This window comes from Ctenocephalides felis, unplaced genomic scaffold (genome assembly GCF_003426905.1).
Source record: "Ctenocephalides felis isolate EL2017-DRISC unplaced genomic scaffold, ASM342690v1 CF-g0.4_SCAFFOLD_00845, whole genome shotgun sequence".
Lineage (NCBI taxonomy): Eukaryota > Metazoa > Arthropoda > Insecta > Siphonaptera > Pulicidae > Ctenocephalides > Ctenocephalides felis.
The window spans coordinates 18,934,026-18,951,855 of record NW_020536999.1 but is presented as its reverse complement, the minus strand read 5'-3'; the positions used below and the strand labels follow the sequence as shown (position 1 = coordinate 18,951,855).

The following is a 17,830-nucleotide window of genomic DNA, read 5'->3' as shown; positions in this document are numbered from 1 at the left end:
ACTACACGTTTTTTTATTAGATACATCAGGGAATATCTTACATTTTTAGTTGTTAGTCCTGTTTTTGAAGGTAACCCAGAATCCCTTTTCAACATGCATGTTAAATGTTGATTTTTTTATTTTTATTGGTATTTGTGTCTTCTCGCAAGGCACAATATCGAAATGCCGAAGAAGTTCGAATATTATCATTTTCACCTCCATTAATGCGAATCTGGATGCTATAACAATATTTAGACATCAAGTAATGGATCATATAATATATATAATATTAAAATTGATGTTTATAACCAATACCTATACAATTCCGTGGTCCTACACCAAAAGGCATATATGTGAATGGTTTGATTTTGTGTTTATTATCATCATTGAATCTTTCAGGATCAAATTTATTAGGATTTTCATAATATTTTTGATCACGTTGCAAAAGGTATATGGGGTACATTATGGATTCTCCTCGTTTTACCTAATAAAATAATTTGTATTTAATATAATATATATATATATATATATATATATATATAAAACATATTGTAAGTACTAAAAATTTATAGCATAATTTAATAATTCATTACTTCAAATTTATTTCCATCATAATCTTCAAGCTCGTAAGGCTTTGCGCAAATTCTATCAGTACCAGGAAGTGGTGGCCACAATCTTAGACTCTCTGAAAATTTTTAAAGAGTTCTTTTATTAGTACAACTTGCAAAGAAGCAACCGATAGAGTTTTTACTTGCCAGATACGACCATATCCAAATATTTCATGCCAACTACAGTTTCATAATTCGGTTTATCATTTATGGAATTGCAAACTTCGTCAATTTCTTGTTGAAGACGCCGCTGGATCTCTGGATGTACAGCCAATTCATGGCTTAAGAAGCACAAAACTGTTGACGTCGTTTCAAATCCGGCCAAAAAGAATATCATTGCTTGAGCTGTTAACTCATCGTGAGACCAAACTAGAAAATTAAATAAGTAATAATTAATTTAATTTAAAACTCATTTGCAATATGAATAAGCACACCTCTTTTTGTAGTGTGCGTTTTAGTAGCATGCGATTCGGCTACAGTAGCAAAACCTGCGTCAGCTGTATTATCAATGTTTTCCTCAGTTTTTGAGATTTCATGATGTAATGCTCCTTTTTTGGCTTGCATTAATAATTGTATCATATCTGGCCTATGAATATTTTCTTTATCTCTAAGAGCCATTGTATCTCTAACCAGAGAACGAAAGAAGTTTGCGCTTGATTCGCTTGTGAGACCTATTTTGAAAAACTGCAAAAAAATTTATTGATTGTGATCACGAAGTTAATTTTTGTAACAAACCACTCCTTTGCTCTTGTTCAAAATTATTTTAGAATTATATGGCATTATGTACCTGCATGATTTTTGGAGCCATTAGATATGCAAAAGTTTTCAATACCATCATAAAACCTCCGAATTGAAATTCGTTGCCCATTTTGTAAAACAAATTTTCTTTATCCTTCAAAGTATCAACTTTGAGTCCGAATGCAGTTGAAGCAATGACATCGGTTGTAGCACGTGCGTAGAAATCTTTCAGTTCCAAGGACTGTGGACCTAAAAAGTAAATTTGTATCACATTTGTCATTTGATTTAAACGGAAAAAAGATTAGAGAAAGTATGCATGCATACTTAAAATTAGGGTTCATACGCCTAATTGAGGTGCATACGAAATATTCACTTTTTCAAAAACAACGGCATTCTAACAAAATCAACTTTTCTATCATGCTCGCAAACTTCCTTTACTGCACTTTGGTAGAAATTCCTATATTCAACTACTGACACCTTCCATTCTATTTTCACCGAAGCATTTAGAAAAATATAGAAGTGCATTCCGTCCACGGAATAATAAATTACTTTTTATAGTTTTTAATAATTTGAACCTTTTTGTTGTATTTCATTTTTCATAAACTCAGCCATTTGTTGAGTGCATTCAGATATCAACACAAACATGTTTCTCATCTTGCTCCCTGTAAAAGCTGGACTAAGGGTTGCTCGCATATCACGCTATTTCTGATCTGAAAATATAAAATTATAAGTGAAAAATCATAATTAGTAAAAATAATTCTATTTGAACTAGTACCTTGCATGGTAAACAATATATTCCCAAATATTGGATCAACTTCTTCAGAGATAAAAGCTCTATGGTTCATGAAATTGTCAAAATCCTTAACTCCAGTTTGTCTGATTAATTCAGGATCCTTAAGTACTATTCCCGGCATACGAAATTGGAATACACCATAGAATCTAATTTAAATTCCAAATATTTTATTATACGACATAATAATTATTTTATATCAATTTACCTATCGTTGGGAAATTTGTTATAAATTTTTTCAGCATTTTCAATCATATTTTCCAATCGAAATAAAAAAGATGCTAAGTTTCCAAAAAATGGGAACGGTTTCTGGTGAGGCACATTGGAGTCTTTGAATCTATTGTAGTTCCATGTAGCATATAAATAGAAGGCATAAGCCAACACTGCTATCAGGATCCAGGTTATAAAATCCATTCTAAAAAATATCATAATTAATTTTCCCATTAAAAAAACAGAATTATTATAATGCCATAATAACATTTTGCCCAATTGATCACATTTGAATATAATAATATTAGTTTGTAGTATTTAGTTTTAATACTGTGTAATATACAGTATATATTATTGTTTATCACATGTAACAAATGTTGTATTCATAAAAAAACTAGCTGCAAGTGGCATTTTGCCTTAAAGCAAGTTGCATGATTGACTAATCTGACTGACTTGACCTTTTTAATTTTCGAGATTAGTGCAGACTTCTTTCGAAAAACGTTGACGAATGATTAAATTTTGGCTCACATACACACACACACTTTTTCCAAGTTTTGTGTCAAACGATTCAGAAAGACTTAAAACGTGGTGAACGCATAAAATTAACAAATCGGATTTTCTGGCAAAAACGTAAACTTTTTCCTTTAAGAGTTAACAAGCTTTTATTGATGATAAATATTTGTGTGAGATAATTTTACATATTTATCACAACTGAATATTCCTCACAACATTTTTTATAAAACTTTTATTGTAGATAAATTTTATCTAATACTGATAATAGGATGGCAAATTGTACGTGTTTCATAAAATTTATTGTCCTTGTTTTTGATGAAGGTTTTACTGTATCATAAATAATAAATTGGTTGTATATATATATATATATATATATATATATATATATATATATATATATAGCGGTTTTTAGAGACTTCTTTCACAAATCACATGAAACAAATTAATTAGTTTCTAATTTTTATTTAATATTTTTTAATTTGTTATACACTGATCTAAATATTTTTATATAATTCATTTTAATATAATCACTAGAAAAATACCTTAATTTATAGAGAACTACGATCTAACATGAATATACAACTACAATACTCGCACTGACATCACACGAGTCATGATCAGTCAATTACTAAACAGAATTACTTACATATTGTGATGTAATAATAATCGTTCGAAATAAATTCTAGATAAAATAATTTACCTTCAAAAGCATACGTTTAATATATCAAATTTTTTTTATTTTATTTATTACACATTTTTCATTGTAAGAGATGGTAAGACAAATAGAACAACCATAAAATTTAGGATAAAATTTTGTATGTAGATACTTTGAAATACTTTTGGTTTAGTTTACCATCTAGGAATAATTTTCAATTTTATTATTTTTTATAAATTTGTGCCAGTCAATCTTCATTTCCAAAAATATAGTTCCAAAATTTATTTATAATTTAATCAAAATACTACAAAATTAGGGTTCAACTAAAAATACTTATGATTTGCGTTTGCGATCTGATGGTACTTCCTTTTTTAATCATTTACTACAAATTAGTGCCAAATAGTTGTGCTAAATAGATTTTGATTTTTTTTAAATGGTTTTCACGTTTTTTGATATAAGATAATTTTGTCTGAAATATATATTGACTACCAAAACCGATATATACTTAATTAAAACTAATTGAAAGAATGATTTGTAACTCATTGATATTATAGTATTGTATTTTATATTTGAACAATTCAAATTACATTGTGCAAATACAATTTGCCCTTATTAACTATCTTACTAATAGATAAAATAAATTATAAGAATCATATTTTGTTGACTCTGCTGTTCATTTATTCACTCTCTTCTTAAAGGTGACCCAAAATCCTTTTTCAACATGCATGTTAAATGTTGACTTCTTGATTTTCAAAGGTATTTGTGTTTTCTCACAAGGCACAATATCAAAATTACGGAGAAGTTCGAAAATGATCATTTTCACTTCCATCAATGCAAATCTGGATGCTAAAAATAATTAGACATCAAGTACCCATGGGTTAAACAAAATATTAAAATTTATGTATCTTGAAGTTACCTATGCAGTTTCGTGGTCCTACACCAAAAGGCATATATGTGAATGGTTTGATTTTGTGTTTATTATCATCATTGAATCTTTCAGGATCGAATTTATCAGGATTTTCATAATATTTTTCATCGCGTTGCAAGTAGTATATAGGATACAGGACGACTTCTCCCTTTCTCACCTATTTGTTTTGTAATAAAGGATAAATTTCAGAATATACAAAAATTGTGGCTGTGTTAGATGACTTACTTCGAACTTATTTCCTTCATAATCTTCAATTTCATAAGGCTTTATACAAACTCTGTCAGTCAAAGCGAGTGGTGGCCACAGTCTTAAACTTTCTGAAAAATTTAAATCTTGTTATTATAAAGAAAACTACTAGATTATTTTGATATATGTATAAAAGTGATTTAAACAGAAGACCCAGCCACACTACTTTGATCATCAAGATTTATGGTTACTTACCAGATACGACCATATCCAAGTATTTCATATGGACTACTGTTTCATAGCTCGGTTTATCACAAATATCATCAATTTCTTGTTGAAGCCGTTGCTGAATTTCTGGATGAAGTGCCAATTCATGGGTCAAAAAGCATAAAACAGTTGATGTCGTGTCAAAACCAGCCAGGAAGAATATCATGGCTTGAGCAGTTAACTCATCGTCCGTCCAAACTATAAAATTCAAAATAAAAACAGATATTGATGATATTATATTTATTTGTTCATATATTTTTCTTAGCATATTAGATTTTGGTCATTAGTACCTCTTTTAGTTGTATGGCCTTTTGTGACATGGGATTCTGCAACTGTAGCAAATCCTGCGTCAATATTATCATCATTTTGATCTTCGTTTTTAGTAACTTCATGGCGTAAAGCTCCTTTTTTAGCTTGCATCAATAACTGTATCATATCTGGTCTATGGATATTTTCCTTCTCCCTAAGAGCAATAGTGTCACCAACCAAAGATCTGAAGAAATTGGAACTTTCATCGTCCGCTAAAGCTATTTTGAAAAACTAAAAGAGCGCGAAACTGATTTTTGTTTTGAGACATTTTTTTTATAGTTATAGAAAGAAATTTACCTTCATAACTTTGGGAAACATAATGTGAGCAAATAGTTTCATAACAGTAAGGGCACCACCAAAATTAAATCGTAGTCCCATTCTGTAGAACACATTGTCCTTTTCCTTCAAGCTATTGACTTTGAGACCAAATGCTGTAGAAGCTATTACATCAGTTGTAGCTCTTGTGTAAAAGTCTTTTAATTCTAATGATTGAGGGCCTGAAATCAAATCAATTGATCATTCTATCCAACTAATATACTAACAGGCAATAAAAAAATAATACTACTATTTATTTACCTTTCGCCTCGATTTCCTTCTTCATAAAATCTGCCATCTGTTCAGTGCATTCCGACAACAACCTGAACATATTTCTCATTTTACTTCCAGTAAAAGCAGGACTAAGGGTTGCTCTCATGTCACGCCATTTCTGATCTGTATTGAATTACTATTACTTACTAATATAAATTGGAAACGACATATAAAAATATTCTATTATATTTTATGTTTGTTTCAGCGTATATAAAGAAAGGAATTTTTTACATGCCTTGGAAATTCAGCATAACGTTTCCAAACATAGGATCAACATCATCAGTAATGAAAGGTCTGTGATTTGGGAAGTTATCAAAATCTTTGACACCAATTTGTCTGATCAATTCTGGGTCTTTTATCATCACAGCAGGCATACGGAGTTGGAAGACACCATAAAATCTTGAAGTTAAAGGTAGGAGTAAAAAATCTGTAGAATTTAAATTGGATAGTCAAATTCTCTTACCTTTTATTTGGGAAACTTCTATACACTTTTCCAACATTGTCAATCATGTTCTCCATGCGCAGCATAAACGGTCCGGTGTTTCCAAAAAATGGAAAAGGCTTCTTGTAAGGCACTTTCGTTCCTTCAAATCTGTCATATGTCCAGGTGGAATATTTGTAAAAAGCGTAGACCAGCACAGCTACGAGTAGCCATGTTATAAATTCCATCTTTAGAAAAAATTGATATTAGAAGATTGTTATGTAAATTCATATATGAGTTTGTCCACCATCCAACTATAGTTTGGAAAATGGAATATTTGATGGTGGTCACTGTTTAGAACGACTTAAAAAGTCGAGAAAATCGGGAAGTAAAATATTAACGAATGCTTGATTCAAGTGAAAGTTATTTTTTCATGGTTTAAAAAAATGTTGCGTTGTCCTCTTATATTTTCTTCTGTGTTTTTTTTCATCTCTTTAATTTTTGTTAAACGGCTATTTATATGTAATGTACACATTAAACAATTATATAATTAACATAAACAAATAGCTAGACATTTTTTTAACTGGCTTTTAATTTAGCATGTACATATGTACCTACGATTTAGCCTTGAACGCTTATTAGATAATATTTTTTATCAATTGAGATGACAATGCTGAATAGCAAGGCTGATTCATACATTTGGCGTCCTTGATTTCGATCAAATGTTGTATTTGGCGGGGAATCGATTAATTAGAATCGTTTATTTAAAAAATATTTATTACAAAAAAATAAGTATATTAACTGCTTACTTATAAATGATCAAGTTATTACTTACTAGCAAAAGCTAACAGGAAAAAAAGTTATAGCTAACTACCAGCTATTTCTATTCAGTCAGAATTTGCATTGATTATCTAGCTTATCATGAGTTTGCAGATTTTGAGAGTTTAATTTTTATGTATTGATTTTTCGTAATCTATAGATATACCTTATCATATGTATAATGTTTTTCACGTAAAGATTATAAATTCATAAAAATTATTGAAATATTTTTAATTTTATAGATTTTTTAACAATAATTAAACAAACGTATAAAAATATAATAAATACAGAAGAACCTTTTTTATCCAGATTTCGGTTATACGAATTCGCGATTATTCGGACCCCCAACCACAACCAATTTTTTTAATAAACCTTAATTTCTTTGTTATCTGAAGTAGAAGTAACACTTCTACTACTGTAAAATTATTTGTCATATGTAATCTAATTATATTGTCTTTAAATTTACTAGTTGTCGACTAAAGACAGTTATAAATTATATGATGAAAAAAAAATTCTTTGTTATCTATGTATGTATTTGTTATTTTTGATAAAAAATTTGATAACAATTTCAAATTTTATTATTAATTAAACAATTTTGAATGTTTCTATGTAATAAACAAATAAGTTTTAAAATAGACCTCTACCTAGTAATTGAAAATAAAAATTAAGTTATGAAATTTTTTGAGACTTCTTCAGACTCAGTTTGACTCTTCTTCAGCGAAAAACACAAATTATTAAAAAAAAAACAACGCCAAAAGACCTGTGATTTACAGTCATATTTGTAAAAAAAAAAAAAAAATTAATTTGAAAACTTTAAATTAGTTTGTTTCACACATCTTTCAACTCAATTTAACGTGATAATTGATTGTTATTAATTTGAATTTTATTTTGACTTAGATTCTGATTTCTTGATATATAGTACATAACTAAACTAAAAAATATTAAATATATTTTGTATTTAATTTAAAAATTTTCAATCAATTATAATTATTAACTACACTGACTTAAGATGTAAACAAAAATATTTCAGCAGCTTTGCTATTTCTTTTACTTCACACCTAGTTTATCCAAAACCACGAAACGATTCGTAACACATTTTCTAATAAAAATATTCTTTTTAAAATATATTTTAGGTGATTTTAACAATTATTATACCTTGTTTTAATTTAAATAACAATCACTTGTGCCCAAACACGACTTGACACAACTGCGTTTATATTCCTACTGATACATCTTCAATCATGATGAATTAATCAGCCGTTACATATACTGATGTAACCGTCCTCAAAAGTGATGAAAAATCGACCAAAAATATGTAAAAATTATTCCTGAAATAAAAATGCAGAAAATACTTCAATTGGTATTCAGCAAAACACAAAACTTTTAGTTCAAGTGAATATATTTTAATTATTATTTATACATGAATATACATGTATAAATTTTTATAATTGTAAATAATAAAATTCACCATTATAATTATAATTTATACTACAAAGTGACCAAAGTGTATTTTTGCAATATGCTTGTTTTTAATTGCGAACTTACGATAAGATGGAAATCATGTTTATTGATAAATGTGATTTCCATCTTAAGATGACTTCTCAATTAAAAACAAGTTTATTTTAAAAAAATATGTGTATCTTAATTTAATTCTATTTACCCGTATTTAATTATTAATAAATGTAATACCCATAGTTAAATATAAAACTTTATGAGAAATAATAAGTTATTTATTATAAAACTGCAAAATCTCAATTTGAATTATCAATATTAATAAGTATTACTTATAATTACGATATACTAGTACTTTATTTTTATTACTTGTTGCATCTTTGTTTAAAAGTGACCCAGAATCCCTTTTCGACTTTCATGTTGAATGTTCCTTTAGTCAGTTTTAGTGGTATTTGGGTTTTCTCACATGGAACAATATCGAAATTACGAAGAAGTTCGAAAATGATCATTTTTACGGACATTAGAGCAAATCTAGAAGCTGAAAAAAAATTTAAAACAATGTTAGTATTTTGCATCAAATAGTAAAAAATAAAATGTGAAACTAAATCAATGTAGCCTAAAGGAGGACAAATTAGTTTGGAGCTTCAAGTCACAATTTTTTTAAACTAGCATGTTTGATTTGTTTTTCTAAAACAAAATGTCACTCACACCTAGTTCTATTTTTAGTAATTCATTACCTATACAATTCCTTGGTCCAACCCCGAATGGCATATAAGTAAATGGTTGGATCTTGTGTTTATTTTCTTCACTAAATCGTTCAGGATCAAAATGATTTGGATTTTCAAAATGTTTCTCATCTCTTTGTAGAGCATAAATTGGATATCCGATCACCTCTCCTGGTTTGATCTAGTTTTTATAAAAGAAATAATAACATTTTCATACACAAGAATCAATAATAATCATAAAATAATTACTTCAAATTTGTTTCCTTCGTGATCCTCAAGATTGTACGATTTTGTACAAACTCGTTCGGTGGCAACAAACGGCGGCCATAATCTTAATCCCTCTAAAAAAATTGTTTGAAATTATTATATTGATTATAATTGATTTTTAACATCATATTTTTTGCTATTCAGAAGTCTTTCCATTTATTTTACCAGATACAACCATATCCAAGTACTTCATGCGAACTACAGTTTCGTAATTTGGTGTTCCACTAATGGAATTACAAACATCATCAATCTCTCGTTGTAGACGTTCCTGGATTTCTGGATGTGTCGCCAATTCGTGTGTTAAAAAGCACAAAACCGTGGAAGTAGTATCAAAACCAGCTAGGAAGAACATCAAAGCTTGGGCAGTCAACTCATCATGAGTCCAAACTAAAAAAAACAGAACAACTTTATATAAATTTGTCACTTCCAGAAATTTTGCAACTGTTGTTTTCTGACCTGTCTTGATTGTTTCTATTTTTGTGGCGGATTCTGTGGCAGTTGCAAAACCAGCATTAGATGTATCGTCGTTGTCTTCATTTGTTGACACCAATGATCCTTTTTTTGCTTGCATGAGTAATTGGATCATGTCTGGTCTATGAATATTCTCTTTTTCTCGAAGATCCATGGTATTGCCTACTAATTTGCGGAAGAAGTTGCCGCATTCATAGTCGATGAAACTTATCTTGAAAAACTAAAGACCAATAATGATTTCAATTATGATCAATTTAAAAACTAGGAGTTTCACAAAGGTATTGGAAATACCATAATTTATTTAAAAATGCATAAATAACAATGTTGAGGACTATCATTTCTTTGTGGCAAATAATCTTAAACTGATCATTGTGGAAACCATGAGTGGGGTCATCTGATTTACCTTCATAACTCTGGGTATCAACAAATAAGCAAATATCTTAATGATAGCTTTGAAATTTTCACCAGTCAGTTTCTGACCCATCCTGTAGAAAATATTCTGTTCATCCTTCAAACTATCAACTTTTAGCCCAAATGCTGTCGATGCAATGATGTCAGTGGCAGCTCTTGTATAGAATTCTTTCAGCTCCAAAGACTGTGGTCCTATAATAAAAAAATATATTATAAACCAATTGTAAATACTGATTGTTAGCACAAACCTTTCTCATTGATTTTTTTCTTCATAAATTCACCCATCTGTTGAGTGCATTCAGATATTAGCACAAACATATTTCTCATTTTGCTTCCAGTAAAAGCTGGACTAAGGGTTGCTCTCATGTTGCGCCATTTCTGATCTAATGAATAGATGCAGATTTATTTTTAGTTACTATATACTTTAAAAATTTAGAAAAGATTGTCATGTTCTTCTAAAATATTGTTTCATCGCCATTAAAAGTCTTTTTTTCATGTCTTACCTTGAAGGTTGAACATAATATTACTAAACATTGGATCCAAATCTTCTTTAACAAATTGTCTGTGATTCATGAAGTGATCAAAATCTTTTACACCAACTTGTCTAATTAACTCTGGATCTCTTATAACAATTGCAGGAGTACGCATTTGGAAAACACCGTAAAATCTATCAAATAAATATAAAATTATGATAAAATATATAAATATAATATTAAGAACTGCTATGTGGTTATATGAAAAATTATAATTGTTAATGTTAACGAGATATATAGCAAAACTCTAAATAATAAAAGCAGAAGCCTCATGAATTATTTTCTTCTAAGGAAACTTTTTGATTATGAAGGGAAGGAATGGAACGAGAACTACATTAAATGGGATATTTTTACCTATTATTTGGAAAGACGTCGTAAAGTTTCGAGAAGCTTGTGACAATGGTTTCCATTCCAAATAGGAACTTTCCAGAATTTCCAAAAAATGGCACAGGTTTTTGATAAGGTACTTTTGTTCCATCGAATCTACCATAGTTCCATGTAGAATATATGTAGAAGATGTAGATTAGCACGGCTACGAGGATCCATGTTAAATAATCCATCTGTAACAATAATAATAATATTTGATATTTCACATAAAACAAATCCACACCTGCAGTTCTAAAATTATCTTCTATATTTTATATAAAATTTTCATGATGTATAAATTTATATTTTATATATGTACACATATACATATAATTTTATATTGTGTATATTATATTCCCAGAATAGAATACATACACCATATTTTTGAATTGATTTAATTCTGTATAGAATTCCGGAACTATTTATATTAGAAAATATTTATTAAACTGAACATTTTTTTAAATATTATAAAAATAGAATATTCAGAATATGATGAGTATTTTATAATCTTTAGAAATTGATATTAAAACGCTTTAAAAAATGCTAACAGTTAATATTTTACTGATATTTTTTTTTCAAACTGTGCAAGTCATAGGATTATATAACAGCTTATATTTAATTTATTTTTTATGTTTTTGTAAATTACAATCTGTCTATATAGAAAGACATTGAGTAATTAATTTGACAAATAACATAGAATTTTAAAAGGAAAACCTAGTGGTTCACCTTTTATTAATGTACTAAATTATATCTTAATTAAATTTTGATATTATAAATATTTAATATTTGAATAGATATTGTACTGTTTGTTAATTTCAAAATACAATCTCTTATTATAATTAATTTAATATTTTCAAATAAAGTAAGACACTTTTTACAAATATAATTATATTTGCTTAAGTTTAAGAGAAATTAAAAGTATAAATTCAAATAAAAACAAAAAAGTTAACAATTATTTACCCTCACAGAGTCTTGCAATATTCAATTATCAAGCATAAATTAAATTATTATTATCTCAATCTCATTCTAAATTTTCATAAATAAGATTATCAACTTTTCACCAAAAGCCATAAACAAATATAATCACTATTTTTACACAATGTGTTACTCGTTAAAAATAAATCATACTCATCCGAATAAATAAAGTTCAATCGATATTCTTTTTAGGGTTTACGTCTTGAACCATTATATTTATTTTATTATATCAAACCCTTAAATTAAATATTTATCCCCAAAATGTTTTGTTTATATTTTATTTACCTCATCTATTAATTAACAAAATTTCTGGAGTAAAACTAAAACACAACTTATCCGGCGCGCATTTGGTACAAAACTGAAAATGTTTGTTCTGATGACCGCAGATTACTGATCAAATGTAGTCAGATGTAACGACCTTGCTTTTTTTTAAATTTATTGTCAATTGTGTCTCTAATTAATAGTGAATTAATTGGAAAATGATTACAGAGTTGAACTAGTTTATTAAGAATCTCTATATAAATGGAAATTAGTTAATATTGCTTATGATCTTGATGAAAAATAGTCCTTATAGGTTCATATCGAAAATAGTTTTTAAAATATAGAGTATAATTTGTAAATAAAAATATTTTTTATTTAAAATTTAATGAATGAAAAATTATTTTAATTTTTAACTTTGGATATATCTCAAAAACTAATGTAATAAAACAGGGGGAAACTGTAATAGGACGAGAGTTTCATGCATAATTATGTAGGTATAATAATTCAAATAAAGTATATAAAAATAATTTCTATTTTTATAATCAAATCAAAAATACAAAAAATATAAAATAATATATTTATTTGTTAAAAAATATATTAAAATTGGATTCTTATAAGACCTTCAAATATCGTATTGGATTCTTACAAGACCGTTTGAATATAATATCTTCTTATTAGAATACTTGGCTTCATGTTGTACTAAATTTTTATTTATTTATCATATTTTCTCTGATATTATATTCAAACTCTTTCAATAACAAAACATATACAACATCTTTAATAAATTTTAATTATTAAAACGCATTTAAGTATATTATGTAATTTAATCTTTTATTATTGAAACCTTAAATAAAATGTTTGTATTTTCGTTCAGCGGTGTCCCGTAAGATGAAACTACTGTATCTTATGAAATGATTTTACTGCGCAATTATTTATTTATTATTTTCAACAATTACTTGAAAATTTATTAACAATATTAAATATGGATTTTAGGCATATTTTCCAATTGTCTATTAGCAAAATGATTAAATGAGCCTGGCGTTAGTTTCTTGAAAATTTCAAAACAGTTCTTGGAGCCTTTATGATTTTATAAGGCTTAATAAATAAATTACAAATTATAAGGTTTAATAAATATCAAAGATAGTTACTAATAAATTATAGTACGATGGATATCAAAATTTTTTACTAACAAATCTATAAACAATATAATATATATTTTAACAGGAAGTGTTATTATGTAACAGTATTTTTAATAATATATTAATCATTAGCACTTAAATCTTTATATTTCTGAAATAATCGATGAATATACCAAAATCTTCATAATCTTAAAATTATTATGACTAGTGTTTGAAGGTTTTACATATTAGTTTGTATATAAAATAAGTTATTTATTATATAGTCAATATCTGCCAGAAAATATATTTTTTCAAATATTTTAAATTGTAAGCAGACCATTTCAATTTTTGTCTAAATCTTAGAGTTATTTAAAAATTTATATTTGATATTTTAATATCATATATACATTTTATTTTATTGCACTTTTGATTAAATTCTTGGGGAATGGTTTCTTTAGGGAAAAAATGAGTTTATTAATTTGAAAAATTTTGCAAATATTTTTAAAACGTAAGCAGTATTTTTTGTTTAAATTTTAGAGTTATTTAGAGTTAAAATGTATATTTTATATTTTATATATAAAATCTTTAAGAAAAAAAGATTAATATTTTTAAATATTAATTAAATTATAATTTGGACTTTAAGCAGACTGTCATATTGTATATACATCATATTTTATTGCAATTTTGTATTAAATTCGTAGGAATAATTTCTTTAAGAAAAAATGATTAATATTTCATTTGAAAAAATCAAATTAAAATTGAATATATCTACTCAAAAACCATGTTGATTTGAAAGTAGTGTGAAACAAATTTGTATTTATTTGAAACTTGATGTTTATATTTATATGGAATTTAATCTAAAGTATTAAATCATATATGCATTACTTTATTAAATAACTTTCTATTAATTATTAATTAATAATTATAATTATAACTTTAAATATTGTTCCTTTTCCTTGTTTCACCTTCGCTTCACTCCGTCGATCTTCGTTCAAGTTCGTTTCAATAGTGGGGACAACTTGACGAACGTAAATTTCGCTTGCATTTTAACCTCATTCAGTCACAAATGTTCTGTCAGACACGGTTTCTCTATATTTTTTATAAATTAAAAAACGCAAATAGGATAATAAGTAATCGGAAATAATTTAAATAAATTTATATCAAAGTCGTTGTTACATGTGATTTCGTAATCGAGTGTTTTGTGGATAAAAAATGTGTTTAATATATTAAATGTGACGTGTGAATAACAACATTACACAATGTAGATGTATATATAAATACACCAAAATTAACTTTCAAACTTACTACAAAATGAATTTTTAATGCATGTGGAAATATAAACATATATACTATTTTTTCATGTTCTTTATCAAAGTGTTTATGATCTGTCATGGTGATTAATAAGTATAATACAAGTTCTTTAAATTCCCCAGTATTAAATCCAAATAATACTAGGACAAGAATGATGAATCCCCAAAGACGTAGAGTAAGTAATTTTTTGTAATTATTATTCATATTTTATAAAAAATTAAATTAGACATTTGTAACATAACCTAAACATGCCACAGGTTGTGCAAACGAATGTCAAATGGTTTCGCGAATGTTCTCTACTGTCAAAATGGTTATAATATTGTTCAGTGGATTTTATTGTTGAAATTTGATAAATATTGACATACTTTAATTTAATTTTATCAATATATAATAATTAAAAGGCTTACTAGAATTATTTCATCATTAATTTATCATCTTTGAATCTCTATAAATTATTCTAAAGTACTTAGCAAACCTTTGCTTTTATTTATGTCAATTACATAATTCTGTTTAATATTTTTTTAATTAATATTAATTCATGTCACTATTAAGGATGTTTTTTGGCATTTATTAAAACCTTAGACTTTACTACTTAATTCTCTATAATTTGTCATTACCTAAATTTTTAATTTATTATTTATTTTTTGACTTCCATATTGGAAAAATGATTGACCTAATCAAAATGCTGCCAGATTTTTTTATATTTTTTATAATTTAGGTCACGTCTTAATTATATTTTTATTTCCCATTTCATGTTCAATTAAATATTTTTTATAATGTTGTAATTAATATACAATTATTGAAGAATGCCAATACATATCTTTCGTTTAAAATTTATACTGCTCTATATTTTGCTTTCTTTCTTTACTTTCTAGTTAAATTAATAGAGATAGTTGGATTAATGGTTGAATTAATATCTGTTTTCCGTTTCATTTTAACTAAATTTGTTCATTGAATATATTTTTCAATTTTATAATTAATATATATTAATTATACTGCTCTATATTTTTCTTTTTTTTTTTACTTTCTAGTTAAATTCATAGAGATAGTTGATTGGGTTAATCTCTATTTTCCGGTTCATTTTAAATAAATTTGTTCATTAAATATTTTTTATAATTTTGTAATTAATATACAATTATTGAAGAATAACAATATATTTCGCTTAAATTTTATATTGCTCTACATTTTGCATTCTTTCTTTACTTTCTAGTTAAATAAATAGAAATAGTTGGGTTAATGGTTGGATTAATCTCTGTTTTCCGTTTTATTTTAACTAAATTTGTTCAATTAAATATATTTTATAATTTTGTAATTAATATGTAATTATTGAAGAATGTCAATATCTTTCGTTTAAATTTTATACCGCTCTACATTTTGCTTTCTTTCTATGCTTTCTAGTAAAACTTATAGAAACACAGTAGAGAAGAATGCATTAAATTTTGCCTGAAAAAATAATTGACTTGAAAATATTATATTTTTATTGTATTTATTTTTAGTATCTCAATACCAAAGTCAGGTGCTTTGAGTTTTTTAATGTCTTCCATATTTTTACGTTTGTCTCTATTTCTCTATACTCTACATTTTGCTTTCTATCTTTACTTTCTAGTTAAATTTATAGCGATACAGTTGAAAAGAATACATCGAATTTTAAAATAATTACTACATATTTTAGTATTTACCTGAAAAATTAATTGAACCTGAAAATATTTAATTTTCATTATATCTATCTTTAGTATCTCCCAATACTAAAGTCAGGTGCTTCGAGTTTTTTAATGTCTTCCAAATTTTTGCAACGTTTGGCTATTTTCGTTGTCCTAGATTTATGCCAAAATTAATTTTAGATAAACTTACCTATACCATGATATTGAACTTGCCAATGATGTGCCAATTTGGCACTTGATGATTTGCTTTGACCAAAAATATGACTTTTGTAATATATAATACCTGCACGTTTTGTTCGATTAGATTTAGTGGACTGTATCAAAACTAGTAGTAATAATCTTTTAGTGAGGGTTTGTTAAAATATTTTGCCTATTTAACCTTTAGTACTAGTAAACCAAAGTAATGAAGGTCAAAAGACCTTTAACGTGATTAAAATTCCAAAATGTTTGGGTCTAGAGCAATTAACGTATTCAGGTAGTCTTCATATGTTTAGGTGCTTCAGTTTTATATTTGTTTTTAAATGTTGTCTGGAACAAAATAGAACTATGTATAAGTGGCATTTTGCCTTAAGGCCAGTTGTATGGACTACTCAATCAACAAAAATCAATAATTAATTTAAGATATTTCTAATTATGTATATCTAATTACTGTAGGGATTATAATGCTATTGCAAATTATTTAATTTTTAATCAAGGTTGCTAAACATGATACTTATTTTTTTGGAAAATAGTTCAAATGCTACGTTCCTTATCAAAGTTTTAATCATTTTTCAATTAGACTACTTTTTGTAGGTGTCTATTGATATGCAGTCTATTCATATGCAAAGTTTTATTAGAATCTCCAAATATATATTATAAAATATATAATAATATAATTGATAAAATACGCATCAATAAATCAATTTTTCTGCTATAAATCAATTTTCAACTTTAAAGGCGTCTGCAATCCATCAATCTCTATTTTATCCGATCAAATTTTTTCTATCAATCAAAACATTTCAAAATTTATTAAATAGACTTCATGTTTCTATTGATATAAGATGGATCTTCAGATGTTATTATGAAAAATGTGCAAAAATTGATCTCCGATCGTAATTTATAAAAATAGAATGTAACATAATCAAAATTCTTGAAAATTGTACCGGACTTTGTGTAAATATTTGGAAAGAACTTTTCGCATCACAAGAGCGCCAATTGTAAACATACTAAAATTTATATATATATATATATATACATAGCTGGGCACCGTTAATCAAATAGTTAACTTC

General features: G+C 26.6%; 1 protein-coding gene across 1 annotated transcript; it reads right to left on the bottom strand.

Moving 5' to 3' along the window:
* Positions 1-38: 38 nt before the first annotated feature.
* LOC113379846 lies at positions 39-12,565 on the bottom strand. The gene is made up of 24 exons (XM_026619560.1): positions 12,497-12,565; positions 11,225-11,430; positions 10,841-11,004; positions 10,586-10,720; positions 10,330-10,529; positions 9,912-10,146; positions 9,621-9,842; positions 9,438-9,529; positions 9,201-9,369; positions 8,859-9,001; positions 6,235-6,440; positions 6,007-6,170; positions 5,760-5,894; positions 5,481-5,680; positions 5,165-5,414; positions 4,863-5,072; positions 4,647-4,738; positions 4,410-4,578; positions 1,375-1,574; positions 1,022-1,271; positions 735-956; positions 573-664; positions 295-463; positions 39-218 (listed from the first exon to the last, which is right to left on the bottom strand). Exons 2-24 carry the CDS (start codon positions 11,428-11,430, stop codon positions 46-48), a joined length of 4,098 nt encoding a protein of 1,365 aa, XP_026475345.1. The 5' UTR covers positions 12,497-12,565; the 3' UTR covers positions 39-45.
* Between the last annotated feature and the right edge of the window lie 5,265 nt (positions 12,566-17,830).